Source organism: Muscardinus avellanarius (assembly GCF_963383645.1).
Source record: "Muscardinus avellanarius genome assembly, chromosome: 13".
In the NCBI taxonomy this organism is placed as follows: domain Eukaryota; kingdom Metazoa; phylum Chordata; class Mammalia; order Rodentia; family Gliridae; genus Muscardinus; species Muscardinus avellanarius.
Genome location: NC_137799.1, coordinates 91,944,352 through 91,970,497, shown reverse-complemented (window position 1 = coordinate 91,970,497; position 26,146 = coordinate 91,944,352). Strand labels below are relative to the sequence as shown.

The 26,146-nt window shown below is 49.0% G+C and overlaps 1 protein-coding gene across 1 annotated transcript; it reads left to right on the top strand.

The window, feature by feature from the left end:
• Positions 1–254: 254 nt before the first annotated feature.
• GOLM1 (golgi membrane protein 1) lies at positions 255–26,146 on the top strand (the record flags this gene model as incomplete). The annotated part of the gene is made up of 9 exons (XM_080709005.1): positions 255–383; positions 3,584–3,763; positions 11,323–11,377; positions 13,917–14,019; positions 16,727–16,853; positions 21,665–21,794; positions 22,479–22,700; positions 24,574–24,684; positions 25,845–26,146. 9 exons carry the CDS (start codon positions 255–257, stop codon positions 26,144–26,146), a joined length of 1,359 nt encoding a protein of 452 aa, XP_080565131.1.

Here is a 26,146-nt window from a genome sequence, read left to right as displayed (position 1 = left end):
TATCTTCTGTTGCCATTTAGGGAATTACTAACTCTCAGTCTGTGCGGGGAGGTGAATGCTGTCATTACACCTCTGGCCGACATGTCCCAGGCGGTGCCCACGCGAGCCCGTGCCGGCTGCGTCCTCACACTCCGGTCTGTGACGCCTTCCCTGTGGGTTTGAGAATGGATGTGGCCCGTGTTGGGAATGCCCGTCCCAGCGTGGAGGCTTGCTTACTTGCTTTTGTTTGGCAGGTTCTCAGCCCTGGTTTTGAGATGACGGTCTTGGGGAACGGGCGTCGCAGCATGAAGTCGCCACCCCTCCTGCTGGCCGCCCTCGTGGCCTGCGTCATCGTCTTGGGCTTCAACTACTGGATTTCGAGCTCCCGGAGTGTGGACCTCCAGGTGCTTTGTCTGTTTGTTGTGTGTGTGTGTGTGTGTGTGTGTGTGTGTGTGGCTGGGTGAGGGTCCTGGGGTTCAGCCGTTTACAGTCACCCAGGGTGCCCAGTGGACGCACAGATGCGAGGCTTGGCTCCTACCCTGAGCCCGGCCACATCTGCTTTAGGAGGACAGGATCCTCGGGTGGTGGCTTAGGGTTACTGCGGGAACCTCCTACTCTGCTTTTTTAGTTGAGCCCATCCTGGGCCTTCAGTCCACTCGAGGTATTGGAGAGCTGTGTTGGCAGAGTTTTCAAATGCTGAACTTAAGGAAAAGCTGGGCGTGGTGGCACACACTTGTCATCCCAACATTCAGAAGGCTGAGTCAGGAGGATCACGGTTCGTGGCCAGCCTCAGTTACTCAGTGAGGCCCCTTGCAACTCAGTGAGACCCTGTTTCAAAATAAAGAACAAAAGAGGGCTGAAGGTGTAGCTTGGAGGTCGAATGCTCCTGGGTTCCATCCCCAGGACCACAAAAAAAAAAAAAAAAAAAAACACCAAAAAAATATCATTTGGGAGGCTGAGACCGGAGGATCGCGGTTCATGGACAACCTCCACTACTTAGTGAGGCCCTCTGCAACTCAGTGAGACCCTGTTTCAAGATAAAGAATAAAAAATTGGGCAGGGGGTGTAGCTCAGAGGTCAAATGCCTCTGGGTTCCATTCCCAGACCTGCAAAAAACAAAAAACAAAAAACAAAAACAAAACAAACCTAAGGGATGTTTTTAAAGGTATCAGTTTCTGTCCCCATCATTTACGGGTGCTGATGATTTTAGCTCTCATGTACCGTGGCCAGTCATAGGTCAGGACCACACTGAGCACAACAAAGACTCTGCTCTACTGGGGCGCCTCTGAGCCCCGTTCCTCCCGGGCCTCGCTCCTGACCTCGTCCCCACCCCTGTCTTTGGTCTTCCCAGCCCAGTTTCAGCAGAGAATCTTCCAAGTCACCTCTGGGCCCTTGACGTACGATCAGGTTCCCCATCTCTCACCCTGACGCGAGTCTGTGGCCTGCCTCAGGCAGGAATCTTACTAAACCGGCCTAATGATCTGTCCACTCAGCGATCGCCCACCCACTGACCCCTCCCTCTGTGTCCTGCTTGTTGGGAGTGAGCAGCTTCCCTTCCCTGGTGGAATAGTCTTTTTTTTTTTTCTTTTCTTTTTTTTCTTTTGTTATGTTTTACTGGGGATTGAACCCAGGAACATTTTGCTGAAAGTTTCACTTTGTTGCTGAAGCTTTCCTTGAACCTGTGATCTTCTTGTCTTAACCTCCCAAATCCTGAGATCACAAGTGTGCACCACCATACCTGGCTTCTAATGGTTAAAGTCTTCTTTTTTTTTTTTTTTTTTTTTGCGTGGTACTGGGGGTGGGGGTGGAACCCAGGGGCTTTTCTACCTCCAGGCTATACTCCCAGACCTATTTTCTATTTTATTTGGAAACAGGGTCTCACTAAGTTTCTGAGAGCCTCACTAAGTAGCTGAGGCTGGCTTCGAACCTGTGCGATCCTCCTGTCTCAGCCTCCCAAGTGTGGGGATTACAAGCGTGAGCCACCATGCCCAGCTCCTATTTTATTTGGTAACAGGGTCTCACTAAGTTGCTGAGAGCCCCACTAAGTAGCTGAGGCTGGCTTCGAACCTATGCAATCTTCCTGTCTCAGCCTCCCAAGCGCGGGGATTACCTGCGTGGACGTCACCACACAGTTTTTCTTTAACTGTGCTTTACAGAAATTGTCTCCTTTTATATACAAATTCTACAAAGTTGGGACTTTCCATACTTCAGAGGGGGCCAAACCAAAACTCACAGAGGCCACACACAGGCAGATCTTTTTTTACTTTAATCTTTTGGAACACTATAGTCTCACATAAAGTCGGTCCTGTTGACAGTGGCATACCTTCACACGGTACTTGGTGCCCCCCGCACCCACTCCCCCATTTCCCTCCCTCCCGATACTGAGTGTCCAGGTTAGCAATGTGTAGTCACATCACGCGGTCACATGCAGCTCCTCCATGAATGGACCTCAGCCTTCTTCCTCCCCTCCCCTTCCTTCGAGACGTTTCCCCTCCATTATCTGGAGTGCCTGTGGTGTCCCTAATATTCCCTTGCTTGCAGTGGGGATTCTGGGGGCGCGGCCCCCCAGCTGAGCTCTGTCTCAGCCCCCCCAGCACCACCCTCACGTTACCCATCCGGAGCCGCAGTCCTTTGACTAATCTGTAGGTTAGATGGGCCTTGGTGTCCGGAGAATTGGATTTGCTTTCAGAAATTTGGTGTGATGAAATAGTTAACTGTTCTGTTAGCCAGGAAGAGGGCTTAACTATTGGAGCCGCACCTCACACCGGCAACGCTCCAGGCGATCTATGCTAGACGGGCATATAAACCTCACAAGCCCTTGCGAGGGATGTGGCAGTCGGTCGCCATTTCCCAGTGGGGGCATGGGAGCTTCGAGAGCGTGTTCCGCTATTAAGAGCAGCATTTGTCTGCAAAGACCTGCTCCAGCTCCTACAAGGTCCCGTCGAACCCAGCATGGCAGCTCACGCCTGTAATCCCCGTCTTTTTTTTTTTTTTTTTTTTTTTGCGGGTCTGGGGATGGAACCCAGGGGCATTTGACCTCCGAGCTACACCCCCTGCCCTATTTTTTTATTCTTTATTTTGAAACCGGGTCTCCCTGAGTTGCAGAGGGCCTCACTAAGTAGCTGAAGCTGTCTGTGGACCACGATCCTCAGGTCTCAGCCTCCTGCATGCTGGGATACAAGGGTGTACCACCACGCCCGGCTCAGTAATCCCAGTATTTGAGAGGTGGTGACAGGAGGATTGCAGGTTCAAGGCCAGCAGCAGCAACTTAGTAAGACTCTGTTTCAAAATAAAAAATAAAATAGGGCTGGGAGTGTAGCTCAGAGGCAAAACCCCTGGGTTCCATCCCCAGTACCAAAATAATAATAATAATAATAATAATAATAATAATAATAATAATAATGTGTGTGTGCATGTGTGTGTGTGTGTATGTGTGTGCGCAAGTGTGTGTGTCTATATATCTCCCCTCAGACCCCAGAGCCTTGGGCACACAGTGTGTCTCTAGGGCAGGTTTCGGCCCCGTTGCCCTTTGAGGAGCCAGGCAGTCCGGCCCAGGCTCCGGGATGGCCTGAGGGCGGCCCTCATTGCAGCGGTCTCCTTGCAGACGCGAATCCTGGAGCTGGAAGGCAGGATCCGCAGGGCGGCTGCAGAGAGAGGCGCCGTGGAGCTGAAGAAGAACGAGTTCCAGGGAGAGCTGGAGAAGCAGCGGGAGCAGCTGGACAAAATCCAGTTCAGCCACAACTTCCAACTGGAGAGCGTCAACAAGATGCACCAGGACGAGAAGGTAGGCCCGCCGCCGCCCTGGGGGCCTCTCCTGGCAGGGTCTGTGCGGTCACAAGAGGGAGCCTGCAGTCACACTGGGGCCCCATGTAGAAAGAGGAGAGCAGCAAAGGAACCGGGCGGATCCGTCTGCCTCCTGATGGCGTTTCTTGCTTTCTTCCCTGCTCAGAAAGGAATGGCGTGTAGGCCTTAGAGCGCTCAGGGAGGGAGGAAAGGCACACCTCCAGACAAGAAAGGGGGCACTCAGGCAGAGCGTCAGCTTTTAAGTTGAAGACCCAGATCTTGCCCAGATTAAAAAGGGGCGTCCAGCTAACTTAAATATCTCAGCTGTGTACATCTTCCTCTTTCTTTTTCTTTTCTTTTCTTTTTTTTTTTTTTTGTGGTACTGGAGGTGGAACCCAGGGCCTTTCTACCTCTGGGCTATACTCCCAGCCCTATTTTATACTTTATTTGGAAACTGGGTCTCACTAAAAAGTTGCTGAAAGCCTCCCTTACTAAGTACCTGAGGCTGGCTTCGAACCTGCGCGATCCTCCTGTCTCTGCCTCCCAAGCGCGGGGATTACAAGCGTGCGCCACCACGCCCGGCTACATCTCGCTCTGTCTAAGGATTGCGTGGCTGAACTTCCCTGTTTATTAAATCATATGCTGGTATAAGTTACGACAACCTCCCGGGGTCCTTCAGAGTCCTGGCCGTTTATTATCCAGGAGGCTTTGACTCTTACTAATGCCCGTGGCTCCCCCGAGGAATGTTCATTTCTTGGTGGGCGTTTGTATCTTGAGATCATCACCGCAGTGTGGACTGGGCTTTAGTATGAACTCGTGCCCAGTGCTTCACCAGAAAATGAGTCATTTCAGGAGAGGGCTCAGACTTTTCTCTCCTAGCTGATTAAAATGTAAGAATGCACACATAGCACACACATGCACACCTAGTTTTTTCCATGTTTCCAGATGCAGCTAACTATTCCAGAAACTGATGATTGAGATCAAGTGTTTTGCAGAATTATCTTTTTTAAAAATAAAAATACATTGTCTGAATTATCATTTTCTATTTTTGTGTGGTAGTGGGGATCGAACGCTGAGACATTCTACTTCTGAGCTACACCCCCAGCTCTATTTTATTTTTAATTTTGAAATAGGGTCTTGCTGCATACCTAAATACCTTGCTAAGTTGCTGAGGGCCTCACTGGATTGCTGAGGCCAGCTTCAATCCTGCAATTCTCTTCTCTCAGCCTCTTAAGTACTGGAATTACAGGCGTGTGCCACCACATCCGGCTTGATTTTCTGTTTTTCTTTTTAAATTTCCCTTAGTGAAATGATTTGAAAAGGAAAGGCCATTATCATTAAGAGGTAAAACTCATTTTTGTACTGGGGACTAAACTCAGGATCATTCGTCCCCCAGGCTGTTTTCCCAGCCCTTTTCATTTTGAAACAGGATCTCCATGAGTTGCTGACGCTGGTGGCAAACCTGCCATCCTGCTGGTATTACAGGTGTGTAAACCACCACACCAGGCTAATTATGGGCAATTTCAAACGTGGAAAAAAAAAAGATTCTCTGATGAGCTCTGTGTTCCCAACATCAGGTCTGCCGACTGTTACTCACGGCGGCCCAGGAGAAGTGTCTCTGTGTGTACTTACAGCAGTGTGCCGTGGCTGCAGTCAGAGAGAGGCTGCATTGAGGATGGGGGTCCCGTAAGACTGTAACGAGGCTGGAAAATCCTGTCTTCCTAGAGATTTAGCAGCACGACTCATTACTCATGTGTTCATGGCAATGCCAGTGTGAGAAAGCCTTCTGTGTACAGCACAGAGCTGGGCACAGTGCCACGTGCCTTCAATCCCACTGCTTGGGAGGCTGAGACATGAGGATGGCAGGTTTGAGGCCAGCCTCAGCAACTCAGGAAGACCCTGTTTCCGAATAAAAACTAAATTAGGTCTGGAGTGTAGGTCAGAGGTAGAATACCCCCCAGACATACAAAGTCCAACCATGTAATTATATATAGTATATAATATTGGCTAATAAATGACTGTTTGCTGATTTATTTTTTTGTGTGTGGTACTGGGGGTGGAACCCTGGGACTTTTCTATCTCTGGGCTACACTCCCAGACCTATTTTATACTTTATTGGAAACAAGGTCTCACTAAGTTGCTGAGAGCCTCACTAAGTAGCTGAGGCTGGCTTCGAGCCTGTGCGATCCTCCTGTCTCAGCCTCCCAAGTGCTGAGATTACAAGCGTGCACCACCATGCCCGGTGCTGATTTATTATACTATGGTTTTTATTCTTTTTTTTTTTTGGGGGGGGGGTGGAACCCAGAGGCTTTCTACCTCCGGGCTATACTCCCACACCCATTTTCTATTTTATTTGGAAACAGGGTCTCACTAAGTTGCTGAGAGCCTCACTAAGTAGCTGAGGCTGGCTTCGAACCTGCGCGATCCTCCTGTCTCAGCCTCCCGAGCGCGGGGATTACAAGCGTGCGTCACCACACCCGGCTTATTGTCATTTTTTAAACAGACTCCTGTTTATAAAACTGTGCCATGTTCTGTCAGCAGAAGCCTCATGTCTCATGAGGCTCATGTTCAGTGTGTTAGTCTCATCAAGGGCCACCTGGAAGCAGGTGTGTTGACACTCTGGGAGGATCACAGGTCTGAGGCCAGCCTGGGCAACGGAGCAAGGACCAGCACCAGTATACACAGAAGGTCGGGATAGAGCTCAGTGAGCGAGCCCTTCCCTCAGCCGGCCGTGGTGGCGCACGCTTGTCATCCCCGCGCTTGGGAGGCAGAGACAGGAGGATCGTGCATGTTCGAAGCCAGCCGCGCGCGCTGGCTTAGGAGACCCTGTTTCCAAATAAAAATGTAAAAATAGGTCTGGGAGTGTAGCCCGGAGGTAGAAGGGCTTCCAGGAACCCCAGTACCACCAAAAAAAAAATATATATATATATATATAGATATAGATATAGATATATATATAGTACTTGAGACTCTAGCCAGAGCAATAAGGCAAAAGAAGGAAATCAGAGGAGTACAAATAGGAAAAGAAGGATTAAAACTATCATTATTTGCAGATGACTTGATATTATATTTAGAAAAGAAAAACTCAACCCAAAAGCTTACAGAACTACAAAAATCCACTGGAAAAAAATCCAGAAAACACTTCCACTCAGGAAATCCCACAAAAATTAAAATACTTAGAAATAAACCTAACCAAGAAGGTAAAAGACCTCTACAAAGAAAAGTATAAAACATTGAAAAACGCCGGGCGTGGTGGCGCACGCTTGTCATCCCCGCGCTTGGGAGGCGGAGACAGGAGGATCGCGCAGGTTCGAAGCCAGCCGCGCGCGCTGGCTTAGGAGACCCTGTTTCCAAATAAAAATGTAAAAATGGGTCTGGGAGTGTAGCCCGGAGGTAGAAGGGCTTCCAGGAACCCCAGTACCACCAAAACAACAACAACAAAAAAAGAGAGCCCTTCCCTAGCATGTGGGAGGAGGCCCCGGGTTCAATCTCCAGCGCCACAGACAGGAAGGAAGGAAGGGAGGGAGGGAAGGAGGGAGGAAGACAGACTTGGACCTGCTAGGTTTGCGCGAGAACACTCTAGAATGCTTGTGCAGTCATGAGATTGCCTAAGGATGCATCGCTCAAAATATATTCCCACCATTAAAGGACACACGAGGGAGAGACACATCACTGTATCTCTAAAAGGTGGGATTTTCTCGCTCTCTTTTTCTCTCTCTTTTTGAACCCAAGGGCATTCTCCCTCTCAGCTACATCCCAGGCCTATTTTCTTTTTATTTTAAACAGGGATCCTCTAGGTTGCTGAGAATCTTGCTACATTGCTAAGGCTGCCCTCGAACCTACAATCCTCATGTCTCAGCCTCCCAGGTACTGGGATCATAGTTGTGCATCACCGTGCCTGGCTCTTCTCTCTTTTGGAGTGCCGTTATCATACCAAAAATCCAATAATTCCTTCATAGGAAAGAGTGTTCACCTTGTGTGCATTCGCCTTTCTGTGCGAGTATTCGCTTAATGATAAAAGTTAGTTACGCCAGTTCTAGGGTTTTGAGGGCCACACCGGCTTTCTTAGGGCACCAGACCCATGTTTCCATGGGGATGCGCCAGGCAGATGTTTCCATGGGAACGTGCCGTCAGTGGTCCAGTTTGGCCTGCAGAGACCTGGGGGCTCCAGTGTTCAGGAGTCCTTATGTGGCTGGAGTGATTGTGAGGAGTGATCTTGGCAGCTCCTTTGCACTTCCCTGCTGCTGGGCCTCCCCTCCATTTCTCCCCTTCCTCCCTTTGCGGAACTCTGACAGCAGGTGGCTGTTGAGCGCTCGCACTGACCCATCTGAGGTCTGCTGTTAAAGGTAAAATATGCTAGAATTCAGCTGGGCGTGGTGGTGGGCCCAGCCTGTAACCCCGCTACTTTGGAGGCAGAGACAGGAGGACTACGGGTTTGAGGACAGCCTCAGTAAATAGTTGATTTTTATCAATCTAAAGAGACTGTTTCAAAATAAAAATAAAACGGAATATTGGGGTTGTAGCTCTGAGGTAGAATGCCCCCCTGGGCTCCACTCAATCCCCAGTAGCACACACACACACACACACACACACACACACACACACACATACACACACACACCACTTGGAATTCAAAGATTTATTGTGAAGAAAGTGAAAATATCTCAGTAGTAATTTTTCATGGAGATGACATCTAGAAATGATAGTTTGGGCATATTAGACCAAATAAGCTATTCGTGTTAATTTCACTTGTTTATTTTCTTAAGTTGGGATAAAATTCACGCGATGTAAAACTCGCCGTTTCAAAAGCGTTACCACAGAACTGGGTGGGTTTTGTATGTCCACCGTGTCACACAAACATCATCACTACAGAACTGGGTCGGTTTTGTATGTCCACCGTGTCACACAAACATCATCACTATCTCATTATACAACATTTTCTTCATCCCTCAAAGAAACACATGCCCAGGAAGCATTCCGTGTCCGTCCCTCTTCCCTGGCCCCGCAGGGAGTGAAACATGGACTCCCCCGTGACCGCAGACCCTCTCCCGGCCAATCCGCCCTGTTTCTGTGGATTTATCTGTTTTGTACATGCATCAGTGGAATTGTCCAATAAGTGGCCTCTGTACCCGGCCGCTTTCACCTGGTGCGGTGTTTTTAGGTTCGTCTAGGTTATAGCGTGTGTTGGTACTTCCTTCATATTTATGGCTGGGTTGGACAGACATGCTATCATATATATTTACCATTATATGTGTAATTTACCATTTACAGGTGTGTACGCTATTTGTCAATTCATCTTTTTTTTTTTTTTTTTTGGTGGTACTGGGGTTCCTGGAAGCCCTTCTACCTCCGGGCTACACTCCCAGACCCATTTTTACACTTTTATTTGGAAACAGGGTCTCCTAAGCCAGCACGCGCGGCTGGCTTCGAACCTGCGCGATCCTCCTGTCTCTGCCTCCCAAGCGCGGGGATTACAAGCGTGCGCCACTACGCCCGGCTGTCTATTCATCTTTTGATGGATATTTGCATTGTTATGAATAATTTTGCTGTGAGCATTTGTGGACTTTTTTGGGTGGTTTTTTTGTTGTGGTGTAGTACTGGAAATTGCATCAAGGTTTTCTATCTCTGAGCTACACCCCTTAGCCCATTATTATTATTATTATTATTATTATTATTATTATTATTATTATTATTATTTTGGTGGTACTAGGGTTCTTGGAAGCCCCTCTACCTCCAGGCTACACTCCCAGACCCATTTTTACATTTTTATTTGGAAACAGGGTCTCCTAAGCCAGCGCGCGCGGCTGGCTTCGAACCTGCGCGATCCTCCTGTCTCTGCCTCCCAAGCGCGGGGATTACAAGCGTGCGCCACCACGCCCGGCAGAGTGGGACCTATTGAGCCACTTAAAAATGATTTTGTTGGCCAGGCGTGGTGGCGCACACCTGTTATCCTGGTACTTGGTAGGCTGGGATAGGACGACTTCAGGTTCAAGGCCAGCCTCAGCGACTTAGCGAATGGCTCAGCAACCTAGTGAGACCCTGTTTCCAAATAAAAAATAAAAACAGGGCTGAGGCAGAATGCCACTAGGTTCAATCCCCACAACACACACACACACACACACACACACACACACACACACACAATTTTGTTGAGGCAGGTTTTTTTCCCCCTTTTATGTAATATGACTCCAAAAAGAAGCTAGAAAGCCTCTTCATGGCTTTCCTAAAAACGACTCAAGATTGTTATAAGCATGAAGCCCTCCCCTTTGGTGGTCCAGGGGTGTCTGGCCCAGGCAGGGAGAAGCGCCGGCTTTGTCTGTCACTCCTCAGAGCTCCTCCTCCCCTCTGCCCTTTGTCCTAAGCTTACCCATAGTAAGGGCAATTAAAGCCTTTAGCCTTAAAAGTACAGAGACAGTTAAAAGCGCTAAGATCACAGTGGCTTCCTGGTGATAGCAAGGGTCTCATGCCTTGCTCTTAGAGATTGCACACAGCTTCAGTTTCTCTCCTGTTCTTTAGGACCCGGCCTTGGCATGGGAGATGTAAATCTCCTGTGTTGCTTTAAAGCACCCATAGTTGATGGGCAACTGACACAGCCCAGGACAACAGAGGTAAAAGCAAGGTAGATTACTGACCCTTGCACTTAGTAAGTGCACTGCCTGGAGGCACCACCTGCCTAAGAAATAAGTTACAGCCGGGCGTGGTGGGCACGCCTGTAATCCCAGCATTCGGGAGGCTGAGACAGCGAGGATCGAGGTTTGAGGACAGCCTCAGCTACTTAGTGAGGCCCTTTGCAACTCAATGAGATCCTGTTTCAAAATAAAAAATAAAAATAGAGGTGGGGGTATAGCCCGGAGGTAGAATGCCCCTGGGTTCCATCCCCAGTACCGGAAAAAAAAAAGTTACTACTAGCCCATACCTTGGTAAAGCTGATAAGAACATAGCAATAAGAAAACCTGTATTTAAGGGCTGGGGCAGGTGGGGGGGCAAAGTTCCATTTTCAGGCTCTCCAGGTGGACTCCCAGGCACAATGCTTTTCTTTTCCCTTTCTACTTCCCAGACTTCGTAATAAAGATTTCTTTAAACTGCAATGAACTCTTAGTTTTAATTTCCCAATTCAAGTTATCTATTTCAATCGAGGAAAAGAGCCCTCAGCGCTGTCACAGCCGGAACAGGGTGGACCGTGGTTGCCGTCACCTGGAGTGTGGGCAGAGGAAGCGGGCCTGGGGAAGCCGTGTCCTGCAGCCCCGTGGAGCGGGATCCCACTCCTCCTTCCTCGGCTCTCAGGCTCAGGGCGGCCCTTTGGCTGCACACGTGGGATTGTGCAACCTCCGAGCTACACTCCCTGCCCTATTTTGTTTTAATTCTTTATTTTGAAACAGGTCTCACTGAGCTGCAGAGGGCCTCACTAAGTAGCTGAGGCTGGCCACGAACCGCGATCCTCCGGTCTCAGCCTCCCAGTGAAGGGTCTGGCCGCTCCTTCACTGATGCCCAGCGCGCACAGCTCAGGAAGGCCAAGCTGTGAGGCCGAGGGACTTCACTTTGTGTTTTTCTTTCTTGCAGGCAGTTTTAGTGAACAATATCACTTCCAGTGAGCGACTCATCCGAGATCTGCAAGGTAAGCTCCGCGCCCCTCCGCGCCAGCACCGACCCACCCCAGCCCTTTTTGCTTATTTTGAAATAAGGTCTTGCTGAGTTGCTGAGGAACTTATGAAGTTACTGAGGCTGTCCTGGAACCTGTGATCCTCCTGTCTCAGCCTCCCAGCTACCAGGATCACAGGCATGCGCCACCGGACCCAACTTTCATTCCACTTCTTAACTGTAAATTTTATGAATAATTCAATTAAGAATTTAATTAATCAAGTTGTAAATTAAAATTTAGCCACTAAATTGAGATGTGCTTTAATTTTAAAATACACGCGACATTTCAAAGGCTTAGAGTGAAAAAAAGAATTTAAAATATCTCATTCAAGCTGGGCTCGGTCCTTGAGAGGCTGAGGCAGGAGGATCGCGGGTTTTCAACCACTTGCGGCAATCTTGTGAGGCTCTCTGCGGTTTAATGATACCCGGTTTCAAAATAAAAAATAAAATAGGACTGGGGGTTGGCTCAGAGGGTAGAATGCCCCTGGGTTCAATCTCTAGTAGCACACAAAAAATAAGTGAAATATCTCACTCAAAATGTTTACACTCATTATATATATATATATATATATATATATATATATATGATATTTTGTATGTATCAGGTTAAATAAAATCTATTATTAAAATTAATTCCATCTGTGAGCCGGGCGTGGTGGCGCACGCTTGTAATCCCCGCGCTTGGGAGGCTGAGACAGGAGGATCACACAGGTTCGAAGCCAGCCTCAGCTATTTAGTGAGGCTCTCAGCAACTTAGTGAGACCCTGTTTCCAAATAAAGTATAAAAATAGGTCTGGGAGTATAGCCCGGAGATAGAAAAGCCTCAGTGCCCCCCCCCAAAAAATTAATTCCATCTGGCTTTGTTTCTAAGAACTACAGCTACTAGGAAGTGTGAAATCCCCATGTGGCAGCTGCGCTGTGGTCTTTCTAGGTCACGCTGGTCAACTCTAAATCAGGCTCAAAAGTATGCACAGGAATATATGAGATTTGTTTTATAGTTTGCTTAGGGTAAATGCAGGGTTGCACAAAGTTAAAGAGGTCTCTTGACTGCTGGTGCCTCTCAAAATTTAGAATCAGCTACTGAGACTGGTCCGTACCTAAAATGAGATATGGTCTGTAGACTTGTCTATCCTTAATTTTGTGTGTGTGTGGTACTGAGGCAGGAACTCAGGGGCCTTCTACCTCTGACATACACTCCCAGCCCTATTTTATTTTGAAACAGAGTGTAAGTTGTGTAGGGAGGAGCTCCTTAAGTTGCCGAGGCTGGCCGCGAGCCTGGGATCCTCCTGTCTCAGCCTCCTAAGCACTGGGATTACAAGTGTGCGCCACCACGCCCAGCTCTTAATATTTTTAAACAGCTTTAATCATGTGTACCTGACACTTAGCAAACAACTCATCTAGTGTATAGTTTGACAAATTTTAATATGTGTACACGTCAGGAAACCAACACCAGGATCAATATTGCAAATATATCTCTCATCTTCAAAAGTTTGCCATGCCCCTTGGTATCGCTCCGCACGCCACCTGCAGGCAGCTCTGATTTGTATGGGTTCTGGCTCATGGCTTCCACTTCCAGCAATTGCGCTTGCACGTGGAATCAGCTCCTTTCACGCAGCATTATCACGGTGCGATTCGTCCACAATGTGCCACACTGGGTGCCCCTTCCTCTTGACTGCTGGGGAGCGTTCCCAGCCTGTGCTTAGCTCAGTTATGGAGTCTTTCCCTTTAAGTTGGGGTTATTGAAGTATAATTTATTATTTATTTATTTATTTATTTATTTATTGCGGGTCTGCGGATGAAACCCAGGGGCATTCAACCTCCGAGCTACACTCCTTGCCCTATTTTTTTTTTAATTCTTTATTTTGAAAGAGGTCTCACTGAGCTGCAGAGGGCCTCACTAAGTAGCTGAGGCTGGCCACGAACCGCGATCCTCCGGTCTCAGCCTCCCGAATGTTGGGGTTACAAGTGTGCGCCACCACTCCTGACTGAAGTTTGATTTATATATATATAAAGTTTATCCTTTGTACAGTTCAGTATATTTTAACAAGTGCTCAGTCCACACCCAGCACCAGCTGGGCACCGCAAGCTGTTCCCATTAGCGCCCCACCCCGACCCTCCCTTCCCAAGCCCCTCGGTGGGTCCTCTCCCCCTCAGCTCCCCCTGAGCTGTTCCCTCCAGCTGTGTCAGAGACGAGTCACCGTGTGGTGTCTCCGTAGTGCATGGAGTCCTTCGTTTCTATTTTATCCTTACAGAGTCTTGCAGGTCTGGGTTGGAAGGGTAAGCCTCGGGGAGGCCGGGCTCTCCGTGGCTGCTTCCCCTGCCCCGTCTCAGCCCTCTGTTCTCTGCGGAGCTCTCATGAGTTGCGCCCATTGGGCAGCGGGATGGGCCGTGAATTTCCTCAAGAGAAGCTGCTGTTTCCCAGATGAGAGGGTTGGGTGGTGAAGTGACCACCCGGCCTGGGAGAAGGCTCGCTGTGAATGGAGCGGGCGACCTGACTTGTCCTCCTCTCCGTGTAGACCAGTTAAAGGCGCTGCAGAGGAGCTATGGCAAGATGCAGCAGGATGTCCTCCAGTTCCAGAGGAACCAGACCAGCCTGGAGCAGAAGTTCTCCTACGACCTGTGAGTGTCTCGGAGCCACGGCAGCCATGCCCTGAAGGCCAAGTCGGAGGGCCAAGCCCAGCGCTCAGCCTCCCTGTCCCAGAGTGTACCTTCGGCTGTATGTCGGGCCCTGCGAGAAAGTCAGGGTAACTTTTGGGATTCAGGTCCTTCAAAAATTAGGTGTTTTATTTTATTAAGCGTCATCAGTGCTTCAGAAGCCACGGGGTAGGTGTCAGTCAGCAGGTGAATGATTCAAAACACACACACACACACACACACACACACACACCCCCGCAGTTCTCAACAGATGATTTGCTGAGCCTACTCTAAACCAGTGTAACTTACGGTCTAAAGAATGGAGGTGTGAGGCCGGGCGTGGTGGTGCACGCTTGTAATCTCTGCGCTTGGGAGGCTGAGACAGGAGGATCGCACAGGCTCCCAAATGCTGGAATTACAAGCATGCGCCACCACTCCCAGCTTGCAGTAGACACCTTAAAAGTGTTTAGGTTGCTGATGTTGCCAACACACCTCCATTTTTTTTAATTTTTTTTTTTTTTTTTTTTTTTGGTGGTACTGGGGTGGAACCCAGAGGCCTTCTACCTCTGGGCTATACTCCCAGACCTATTTTATATTTTTATTTGGAAACAGGGTCTCACTAAGTTGCTGAGAGCCTCACTAAGTAACTGAGGCTGTCCCCAAACCATGATCCTCCAGTTTCAGCATCCCAAATGCTGGGATTAAAAGCGTGCGCCACCATGCCCGGCCATAGGACTTCTTTTAAATGTGTGGTTTTACTAGGAATTGAACCCAGGTACATTCTACCTCTGAGCCACACCCCAGCCATTTTTATTTTAAGACATGTCTTACTAAGTTACTGCACACTGGCCTCAAACCCGCAATCCTGTTTCAGCCTCCCAAGTACTTGGGTTACAGACATCCTCCACCATGCCCAGATGGATTTTTTTATACATAATTGTAGCCATATAACTTTTAAACAATTTTCACTTATTTGTATTGTGTATAAAAATTTATATATAGCTCCAAAGTATTCCATCATTTAAAAACTACTTGGTCTATTTCCTTCTACAAGACACTCAGCTGTCGGCTTGGCTTGTCAGTAGGCGTACAGGTCTGGGTGATTCCTGAAAGGATCTGCCGTCATTAGCAGAGTAGGAGAATATGCTGCCCCACCCACTTACCTCTTGGGGCCACCCTGGTTCTTCTGACACAGGTTCTTTCTCCTTAATTTCTTCCTGATCACTTTTAAACCAAATAACCTCTACAAACACGAAGCCCCACACTCGGTCACTTGCTAGGCAACGATGGTATAAGTTCTGAGAAATGTGTTGTTGGGCGATTACACGGACTGGGCGGCAGCGATGTCAGTGCCGTATGGTCTTGGGGACCGCTGTCGGTGGCCAGAACATCGCTATGCGGCGTATGACTGTGCACAGCTATGCAGAGGCTGTGAGCCAAGGTCAGCACAAGGGGAAGGTAATTACAAAGTACCACGTGCGGGGCCTTACCTCTTCTTTTTGTTTTCTTGGGGTGCTAGCAGTCAAACCCAGGGCCTGGCACATGCTCAGCGAGCTCTCGGCCAGGGGGCTGCATCCCCAGTGGTTCTCATGTGGGGCCAGTCCCCCCCACCTCCGACACACTACAGTGTCCAGGGAATTTTTCTCACAGCCTGGGGGACAGGGCATGTACTGTGATCTGGTAGGTGTAGGCCAGGGGTGCTGCTAAATATTCAAGCTCTCTCCATGGTGAAGGTTTATCTGGCTCAAACGGTCTGTTGTGTGAGGTCGAGAAACTCTCAATCAGGCTAATAATCAAAGAATTGCATTTAGACAGAAACGAAATTCCTCAGTCTTACTAGTCATCCTTAATGCTGACATTTCCCTCCCGTGGCTGAGATGCATAAAGCCATTAATGGCCTCCCTTTATAAATGTTGGCCCAGAAGATTCTGACCTAGCGAGAAGCTCGGCTCCCATGCCGGCAGTTTGCACTCACACAGCCTGGGCTGTGTGCACACTCTTTTCTCCTCGGAGGCCGATGGTTTCGACTGAAAGCTCTTTCTGAATGATGCCTGTTTTACTAGTTTCGCCAGACGCAAGAAGCTGTCTGGGGTTGTTTTATTCTCACTCCTAGGATCCAAAACACTGGGCCAACACAACTGAGAGGAAGGAAGATTTATCTGCTCACAGTTCTGGAGATTTCAGGGGTCCAGTCCATGTTGGGCCGATTGAAGTCTGCCGGGCTCAGGGCCTGGAGCAGGGAGCAGAGAGAGCGTGTGCAAGGGTTCCGCTTTCACATCGTGGGGGCTTGGAAACGAGAGAGCAAGCAACGGGATTCAAGGGCACCAGCAGTCTCCAAGGCCGATGGCCCACCTCCAGCCACACCTCATCCGTCTAGGTTACCACTGGTAAATCCATCACAAAGGACTCACCCACAGATGAGACGATAACCTCATGATGTAATTATATCAGCTCTGAACATGAGTTCCTACAGGGGGTAGTCTGTATCTACTCATAACAGGGATGATAGAATGTTGGAGGCTAGAAAGAGCTACTGTCTTTACTTTGGATTATAGACCATTTTTAAGAATCGGAGAAAACTCACGGACACGTTGTTAGCAAATTTACCAATGGATATACTCAGCAGGGAAACCGGTGGCGCCTATCTACATTCATAAAGCTGTGCCCTTTCGTTTGCTTTCTTTCGCCCAAGGAGCCAGTGTATCAGCCAGATGAAGGAGGTGAAGGAGCAGTGTGAGGAGCGGATAAAAGAGGTCAGAGAGGGGCGCGAGGCTGTCGCTTCCAGAGACCTGGCTGAGAAGAGCAAACCAGGCCAGAAGGTAAGAGCAGCGTTTCTGTGCAGGACTTCTGGATGGTGTCCTGGCCTCTCTTGGGCAGCAGTCCTTTAATCTGCTCCCTCGTTCCACCTCTCCTCCTAGAGGTGCACAACGGAGCCCAGTCTGGCCCCGGATGCCCCGGTTCTAGCCAGGCGTGCAGGCTGCAGGCCCGGCTCCCCCACGCGCGGGGCTTTATGGGAAGCGTTTCCTCAGGTCCCAGCCCCCCAGGAGGCAGGCGCTTGTTTCCGTGTTCTGAGGATATTGAAGCACTCGGAGATGTGAAGTCCTATGGCCAGTGTATACCTGGTCAGTGGGAGAGCCCATCAAGAGCCGAGGCTCGCAGACTTCAGACTTCACCTTCTTACTCCCTTCTGAGAGACCTTTGTTTGCTAAAAACAACAACAACAACAACAACAACAACCAGCTCTATTGCGATATATTGCGACATAACACACATATCACAGGGTTCACTCTATAATTTGGTGGGTTTTGGTATACTCACAAAAGTTGTGCAACTATCAGTACAATCAGTTTTAGAATATTTTGCAGCAAAAGAATCCCTCGTTTGTTTGTCTCTGATCTTCAAGGCCACTGACTGTCACCAACTACATTTTATCTCTTATCCGCACATTCTTGCCATTGGAATCTCAATTTGTGGCCTCTGTAGGGAGCTTCTTGGGCTTGAAATCATGGCTTCAGGGTTCATACTCTTTTTGTTTTTTGGTTTTGTTTTTGCCTAACACAGGATCATAGAGATTTACTCCTGTGTTTCTTCTTAGAGTTTTACCGTTCTTGGCGCTCTCATTTAGGCCTGCGATCCCTTCTGAGTTAATGTTTGTGTGTGGTATGAGGCAAGGCTCTGACTTCAGTGTTTTCCCCGTGGATGTCAAGTTGTCTGAGGATCCTGTTGAAAAGAAAGACTTCTTTTTCCCAGTGAATTCTCTTGGCACCATTGCAACTCAGCTTACGCTGAGCCTGAGGGCTTGTTCTTGGACTGGAATCCCTTTCTTCTTTCTTCGAGGTTACTGTTTATCGTCAGGTCAGTACCACTGGGTGTTGATTACTGGAGCTTTTCTTGAGCTCTGGATTCAGGAGCGGAGTCCTCTGGCTCTGCTCGTGCTTTGCACGGTCGATGCTCTCCTGCACCCTTCTGTGTGCCGTGTGAATTTCAGGCTCAGCTTGTCACTTTACTCAACAGATTTTTGACAGGGATTACGTCAAATGTGTAGACCAGTTTGGGGTCTAATTAAGTCTTGCAGTCCACGAATGTGGCATGGCCTTCCACTTCCTTGGATTTTTTACAAATCTCTTCCCATAATGCTATGTAGTTTTAAGAAGCCTCGCACAGCCAGGCATGGTCGTACACAACCGTAGGCCCAGTACTGAGGAGACTGAGACAAGAGGATCCCCGGTTTGAGGCCAGCCTCAGCCACAAGTCTTGCACTATTTTTGTTCAATTTATCTCTATTATTTTATGCTATTATAAATGGAGTTCTTTATTTAATTTTTATATTATCCATTGCTAGGATCTACACACACAGTTTTATATTGAGTCACCCACCAGTTATCTGGATGAGCTCAGAGCCCTCCTAACCACACCCCCAGCCTTGCTACACCGGAACCATGCTTTCTCAGCCTCCAGAGGACTGGGGTTACAGGTGTGTGTTATCATGCCTGGCCAGTATCTTAAAATGGAAGATTCAGTTGTTCATTTGAGATTTGGTTCATTCATTCTCTCTCTCTCTCTCTCTCTCTCTCTCTCTCTCTCTCTCTCTCTCTCTGGTAAGACTTTATTTTTCTAGAGCACTTTTATTTTATTTTATTTATTTATTTTTTGCGGGTCTGGAGATGGAACCCAGGGGCATTCTACCTCTGAGCTACACCCCCTGCCCTATTTTTTTTTTTTAATTTGAAACAGGGTCTCACTAAGTTGCGGAGGGCCTCACTAAGTAGCTGAGGCTGGCCATGAACCGCGATCCTCCGGTCTCAGCCTCCCGAATGCTGGGATTACAAGCGTGCGCCACCACGCCCGGTTAGCACTTTTAGATTCATAGAAAATTTTTGAGAGGAAGGCACGGAGACTTCCCATATACCCCTTGACTTGGTACATGGTAAGCTCCATGTATCAACATCCCTGCCATACCAATACATTTGTTACAATTGATGAACCCATCCTGACACATGTAAGTACCCAATTTCCAGTGTCTGGATTTACTTTTGATGTTTTGGACAGGCATATAGCAACATGTGCCCATTTTTATAGTATCATACAAAGTATTTTCACTGCCTTAAAATTTTTTCTGCTCTACGTGTGTGTGTGTGTGTGTGTGTGTGTGTGTGTGTGTGTGTGTGTTACCAGGAATGAAACCCAGGGGCTCTTCTTATTTGCCAGGTTTCTGGGGGGTTCTACCTTTGAACTAGACCCCCAGCCCTATCTGCCCATCCATTGACTCATCAGTCCATGCATGGATCCATCCATTTATTTGAAACAGGATCTGCCTAAGTTACCACATACTGGTCTCAAACCTGCGATCCTCCTGTCTCAGCCTCCCAAGTACTGGGGTTACAGGCGTGTGCCACCATGCCCAAATCTCTTTCAGGACTTTTTTATGTCTGATATTTTGTAGTTTGGAAATGATATTCCTATATGTAGGTTCCTTATCAGGTATCCTGCTTGGTGTTTGTTTTCTGAGCTTCATGGACCTGTGATTTGGTGTCTGACACTAATTTGGGGAAACTCTTAGCCATTATTGGTTCAAACATTTCTTCTCTGCATGCCTGTTCCTTCTCTCTCATATTTCATTATTCTTAGGTTCTACCTTTTGTAGTTATCCTACAGGCCTTAGATAGTCTGAGTTTCTGTGTGTGTGTGTGTATGTGTGGTATTGGGGGTTGAACCCAGGGGCTTTCTACCTCCGGGCTATACTCCCAGACCTATTTTATATTTTATTTGGAAACAGGGTCTCACTAAGTTGCTGAGAGCCTCACTCAGTAGCTGAGGCTGGCTTCGAACCTGCGCGATCCTCCTGTCTCAGCCTCCCAAGCGTGGGGATTACAAGCGTGCGCCAACCACGCCCGGCTGGATATTCTGTTGATTTTTTCAGTCTTTGTGTTCTTTTAGTTCATCAGTGTGGGAGGTTTGTACTTAAATATTTGAAGCTCAGAAATTCTTCTAGTCTGCTAATGAGCCCATCGAAGATGCTCTACATTTCGGATAGTGTTTTGATGTGTAGCATTTCTTGTGGCTCCCCCTAGGATTTCCGTTTCTCTGCATACGCCTCTCTCTTTTTGCATGCTGTCTGCTTTACCCATTAGAGTCTCTAGCAGATTAATCAGGCTTGTCTTAAATTTCTGGTCTGGTAATTCTTAACATCCCTACCGTGTCTGGGCTTACAAGCGTGCCTTTTAGTTTGCCTTCCTTTTTTTTCTTGCTGGCTGGGCATAATAATTGGGTAGAAGGAACAGCTGTGGATAGCTTCACGCTGAGCTGCTCAGGTGTAATGGCGAGGAGGCAGCCTGCATCCTGTGCGTAGGCCCCGGGCTGGGAACTGCCCAGCGCCCCCCTGTGGGAGGAGATGGCTAAACTGGGCTGTCCTTGCGTGTTTCCTGCCCCCAGTCCTGTTAGCCCCCGGTAACACTGCAGTAACTTCACGCAGGCTTTGCTGAGGGCAAAAGCACCTTGGTCTGCGTCAAGGTGGTGCCTGTGCCCCTCCCGCTACCAGAAGCTGGAGGAATTCTCTAGTTCTCAGTGAGAGAACCTCGTTGAACTCCTGGGCAGTAAAGCCAAAGCTTGGGAGCCTCCTATGACTGGGGCCCCGGGGTGCTTAGCCCTCAGTCCTGTCCATGTGGAGCCCCCAGCAGTTCACAGGTGCCCCCAGGTCCCGTGTGGGAAGCCGTGGCCCTGCTTCTGCTCTGTGGGCAGGGCTTCTGGTCCACACCTCCCTTGAGGATCCCAGCAGAGTTGGTGGTCCTGCTCAGGACCAAGGGCTGGCTGCTGAGCCCCTCACACGAGGGACTGGCGTCCCGAGATCTCCTTTCTGATGAGCGTTAAAGGTGGACCGACCCCTGTGCCTGCTTCACCTGCCCCAGCCTCACGATGCTTCCGTGCTCAATCCTCTCCTGGCGTCTCCTATTTGCCTTGTGGTTTCTTTGGCCCATTGGCTGTTTAGGAGTGTGCTGTGTAATTTCCGTTATTTGTGGATTTCTCAACTTTTTTTGGGGGGGGGTCTGGGGATGGAACCCAGGGGCATTTGACCTCCGAGCTACACCCCCTGCCCTATTTTTTAATTCTTTATTTTGAAACAGGGTCTCACTGAGTTGCAGAGGGCCTCACTAAGTAGCTGAGGCTGTCTGCGAACCGCAATCCTCCTGTCTCAGCCTCCCGAATGCTGGGCTTACAAGCGTGCGTCACCACGCCCGGCTCCATTGGTTGTTATTTGCTGGGAGAACGCGCCCGGATGGTTTCCGTCGTTGACACTGGGCGAGGCTTGCTCTGTGGCAAGCCACGGCACTTGGGAAGGACGTGGACCTTCCTCTGGTGGCGTTCTGGGTGTTTCAGGTCGTTGGTCACTGTGTTGTCCCATCTTTGCCCCCTGTGGATTTTCTGTCTAGTTTTCTGCCCTGGAAATGCTTTCCAGGGACCTGGATCTCCTCTCTTCTGACTGAGGCCCCTGACAGAACGTGACCAGGGATTTCTCAGGCTCGTGTTCTCAGTGGTCAGAAGGGTGCGGTGATGCCTGCACTGCCCGCATCCTGCGGGGGATTTGGGTCACAGAGCCAACCCTGGCTGTCCTCTGCTCCTGTTTCTTCTCCAGGCCCTAAGCGAGCTTCAGCCCAGACTACAGGATGCACAGGGGCCGCAAGAGAAGAGGACTGTACCTGGCCACGACCAGCCCCAGAGACCAGCCCCCAGCCAGGAGGGGGTTTTGGATCTGAAGAGAAGAGGTAAGAAAGGTAAGCAGAGCCTGGCAATTCACACCTTCCAGAGATCTCTTCAGATTTAACACGTAGGAACACTCAGCACTGGTCCGTACAAGCGCCCTGAGGGCAGAGCAGGCGGCCAGAGGCGGCTGGTGGGCCTGGTATCGGGGCCGGCATGCACAGGGAGCCCTGGCCCTTGGGATAGGGACCACGGGGTTTCTCTGTGTAACCGACATTTTACCCTTGTAGACTAAGTTCCTTATCCTTCGAGTTGTCTTAAGGTCCACACTGCACTTTTACTCCGGACACCCATGGCATTGTAGGCTTAAGGGGAGGCAGCTGAGCCCCAGGCAGCTGTCTCTGGGAACAAAGGTGTCCAATGTTTGTCCCAGACAGATGATCAGATTCACCCGGTGGTCATCCTCCTCTACCTGTGGGCGTGCTGGGTTAGCCTGGATCACCTTTCTAAACTACTGTCCTCATTCTGAAGACCAGCCGAGTGCAGAGGCCTGCCATCTGATACTGGGCACAAAACAAGCCGCCCCGCTGCTCCCCACACCGGGAGCCCACCGCACCCATCCCACTGCACTGCAGGGCATGCTGGGAATTGAGCGGCACCAGATCTGGTTTTTTTTTTTTTTTTTTTTTTTTGCTTGTTTTAATTGAAAGGAAGTGCTGAAGTCACAGCTAACTATGCTTTGTGTGCAGAGGAAACCAACGAGATCCTCCTGGTCAGTGAGGAGGCTCGAAGAGACATCCCCGGGCTGCCCCAGGAGCAGGCTGCAGAAGACAGAAGCATTGGGGAAGCCATAGCGCCCAGCCAAACCAGACGGGTACCAGCTACTTTGTTGGCAAGCCCAGAAAATCAGGATTCTGAAGACCCTGAGCGGGATCAGCTTGTTATCCGAGATGGGCAGGAGGAACAGGAAGGTGGGTGAGGCTCCTGGGTCACCCGTGGGTTCCTCTCTACCAGGCACATGGCCTTCTTGTCAACACTTGATGTCTCTTTGAATTCTGTCCAATTTCATTATTAGCTAGTTTCTAAACAGGAAGTCAAGGGGACCTTGCAGGCAAAGGACCTGGAGATGGTGCTTAGCAGTCAGTGTCCTCCCGGCAGGCACTCATGTGGTCACCCTCCTATCTCTGCTCCTCCCGTGGGGTCTGGCATGGTGTAGACAGTGCCAGTGGGTGAATGACTGAAGGGAGGGAGGGAGGGCTAGGCCATTAGTGTGCACTTGAGCAGTGGTGGAAAGTGGCACGCAAACCCTAGCTTTTTTTTTTTTTTTTTTTTTTTTTTTTTTTTTTTTTTTTTGCGGGTCTGGGGATGGAACCCAGGGGCATTCGACCTCCGAGCTACACCCCAGCCCTATTTTTTATTCTTTATTTTGAAACAGGGTCTCACTGAGTTGCAGAGGGCCTCATTAAGTAGCTGAGGCTGTCCGCGAACTGCGATCCTCCGGTCTCAGCCTCCTAAATGCTGTGATTGCAAGCGTGCGCCACCACACCTGGCTAAACCCTAGCTTTTTACAGAAACAGAGAATGGGGATATAAGACCAACACAATATTCTGGGATGTATTTCAATGCTTTAAAGATGTGGAAAATTTCCATCCCCCGAGGCAGGCACACTTAGGAAGATCGGACCTGGGCTTTGGGGTGGACCAAGCCACAGAAGTTGGGGAGTGTGTTAATTTGCAGAAGGTACCCAGGTTCCTTTCAAGTCTGAGTTTCACTTCAGTTTCTCTTTTGGAAGAACGTCTCCTCCCAAGTTCCAGTCAAAAAATTATACTCCGTCAAACTGCTGAGGGAGGGGCACACTCGGGGCTCAACCTGTGGCTCACGTACGCCAGAACGCGGGGCAGGAGGCGGGAGAGTCAGGGTGACCCGAGGGGCAGCTGCCCCCATGTGTCCTGCCCCGGGAACCCCACCTGAAGAGCACCCAAGGCCTCGCAGGACCGTGTTTCTGTCTCAGGCAGTGTGTTCAGAGAAACAGAACTACAGCAGATTAAGGCATGCTTAAAAAATTAAAGTTTTGCCGGGCGTGGTGGCGCACGCTTGTAATCCCCGCGCTTGGGAGGCGGAGACAGGAGGATCACGCAGGTTCGAAGCCAGCCATGCTGGCTTAAGAGACCCTGTTTCCAAATAAAAATATAAAAATAAGGTCTGGGAGTGTAGCCCGGAGGTAGAAGGGCTTCCAGGAACCCCAGTACCCCCCCCCACACACATATATATTTTTAAAGTTTTGAGCTGGGTATGGTGGCGCACGCTTGTAATCCCAGCATTCGGGAGGCTGAGACCGGAGGATCGTGGTTCACGGACAGCCTCAGCTACTTGGTGAGCCCTCCGCAACTCAGTGAGACCCGGTTTCAAAATAAAGAATAAAAAGTAGGGCAGGGGGTATAGCTCGGAGGTAGAATGTCCCTGTGTTCCATCCCCAGACCCGCAAAATAAAAAAAAGATAAATAAATAAATAAAAATAAATAAATAAAGGTTTTTAGCCAGGCGTGGGGACGCACAATTGTAATCCTAGCACTTGGGAGGCTGAGACAGGAGGATCGCACAGGTTTGAAGCCAGCCTCAGCTACTGAGTGAGGCTCTCGGCAACTTAGTGAGACCCTGTTTCCAAATAAAGCGTATAGGTCTGGGAGTATAGCCCGGAGGTAGAAAAGCCCCTGGGTTCCACTCCAGTACCAATAAATAAATAAATAAATAAATAAATAAATAAATAAATGGCAACTGGGGTAACCTCAGGTGCAAGTGTCCTGTGCCATCAAGAAATGAGGGTTTTATGTGCTAATTTTACAGGGAGAAACCAACAAAAACTGGCAGATGATGACTACACCATGGATGAAAACGAGGCAGAGTCAGAGAAAGATAAGCAGGCGGCCCTCGCGGGGAACGACAGAAACGTACACGGTAGTAGCAGCGGTGGTCGGCTGGCTCATTGCTCATTCCTCCCTTCTGGTCCTTCACTTTGTCCAGCTAACGTCAGTAATAGCACTGCGGTGGCCTGGTTGTTTAGTAGGAAGCCCCTCACTCGAGGCTTGTCTGATTTAACAGCTTGTTTTCAGAAAATATCTTTCATTTTTATTCACGATGCCAGTTATTTCAGTTGGCAGAGTTTAGTTTCTAGAAAGAGAAGTCCTAACTTGATCTTAAAATTACTTTCATGGACTCCTTGAGTCATTTTTTAAAAAAGGGTAAAAGGTTAACACATTAGCAGGGAGTTGTGAACAACCACGGGTCTCTCCATCTTTCTGTACATCATCGGCGCCACTCACACGCCCTGTCACACTGCGCACAGCCATGGTACTGAGGCTAGCGTCCTACTCCATGAAGCCGGGTGATCTTACATCTCCTACACACTGGTGTCCTCAGGATTTGACCTTGGGAAAAGATTTTCCCTCCCTTCCTTCCTTCCTTCCTTCTTCTTTCTTCTTTCTTTCTCTCTTTCTTTCTTTTTCTTTTTCTTTTGTTTCTTTTCTTTTTGGTGGTACTGGGGTTCCTGGAAACCCTTCTACCTCCGGGCTACACTCCCAGAACTATTTTGTACTTTTTTTTTTTTTTTTTTTAATTTGGAAACAGGGTCTCTAAAGCCAGTGTGGCTGGTTTCGAACCTGCGTGATCCTCCCGTCTCCGCCTCCCAAGCATGGGGATTACAAGCATGTGCCACCACACCCGGCTGGGAAAAGATTTTTTTTTTCTATTTTATTCTAATTTTATTTATTTATTTATGCATCTGGGGGTGGAACCTGGGGGCATTCGACCTCTGAGCTATACCCCCCAGTGGGAAAAGATTTTAAATAAGGAGGTAGGTAGGGTAAAGAAGATAAATAGGCGTGGTGGCGCACGCTTGTAATCGCAGCATTCGGGAGGCTGAGACCGGAGGATCGCGGTGGACAGCCTCAGCTACTTAGTGAGGCCCTTTGTAACTCAATGAGACTGTTTCAAAATAAATTATAAAAAATTGGGCTGGGGATGGAGCTCAGAGGTGAATGCCCCTGGGTTCCATCCTCAACACTCCCCCAAATAAGATTATGTCAGTGAAATAGCTTGACTGTCCCCCCCCCCCCCAGGGAAATTAGATGCAAAAGATATAATTCCAACTTTACAAAACACTATTAGTATAGAAGTCATGTGGTTCATTAAACTGACTTCCTCATATGCAGTAGTTTCAACATCTGCATCCATCATGCCCTTTACGTCCGTTGTGTCAAACGATAGAAGTCGGCCCGTTGGTGGCAGCCAGGCTGAGCTGCAGCTCTGTAGCTTTGGCGTGGCAACACCAGCCGGGCGCTGGCTGCAGGACGCACACGTGGCTCTGAGGCGGCGCCCGGAGGAGGGAGCCGGGAAGCACAACTGGGTTATGGACACTTAG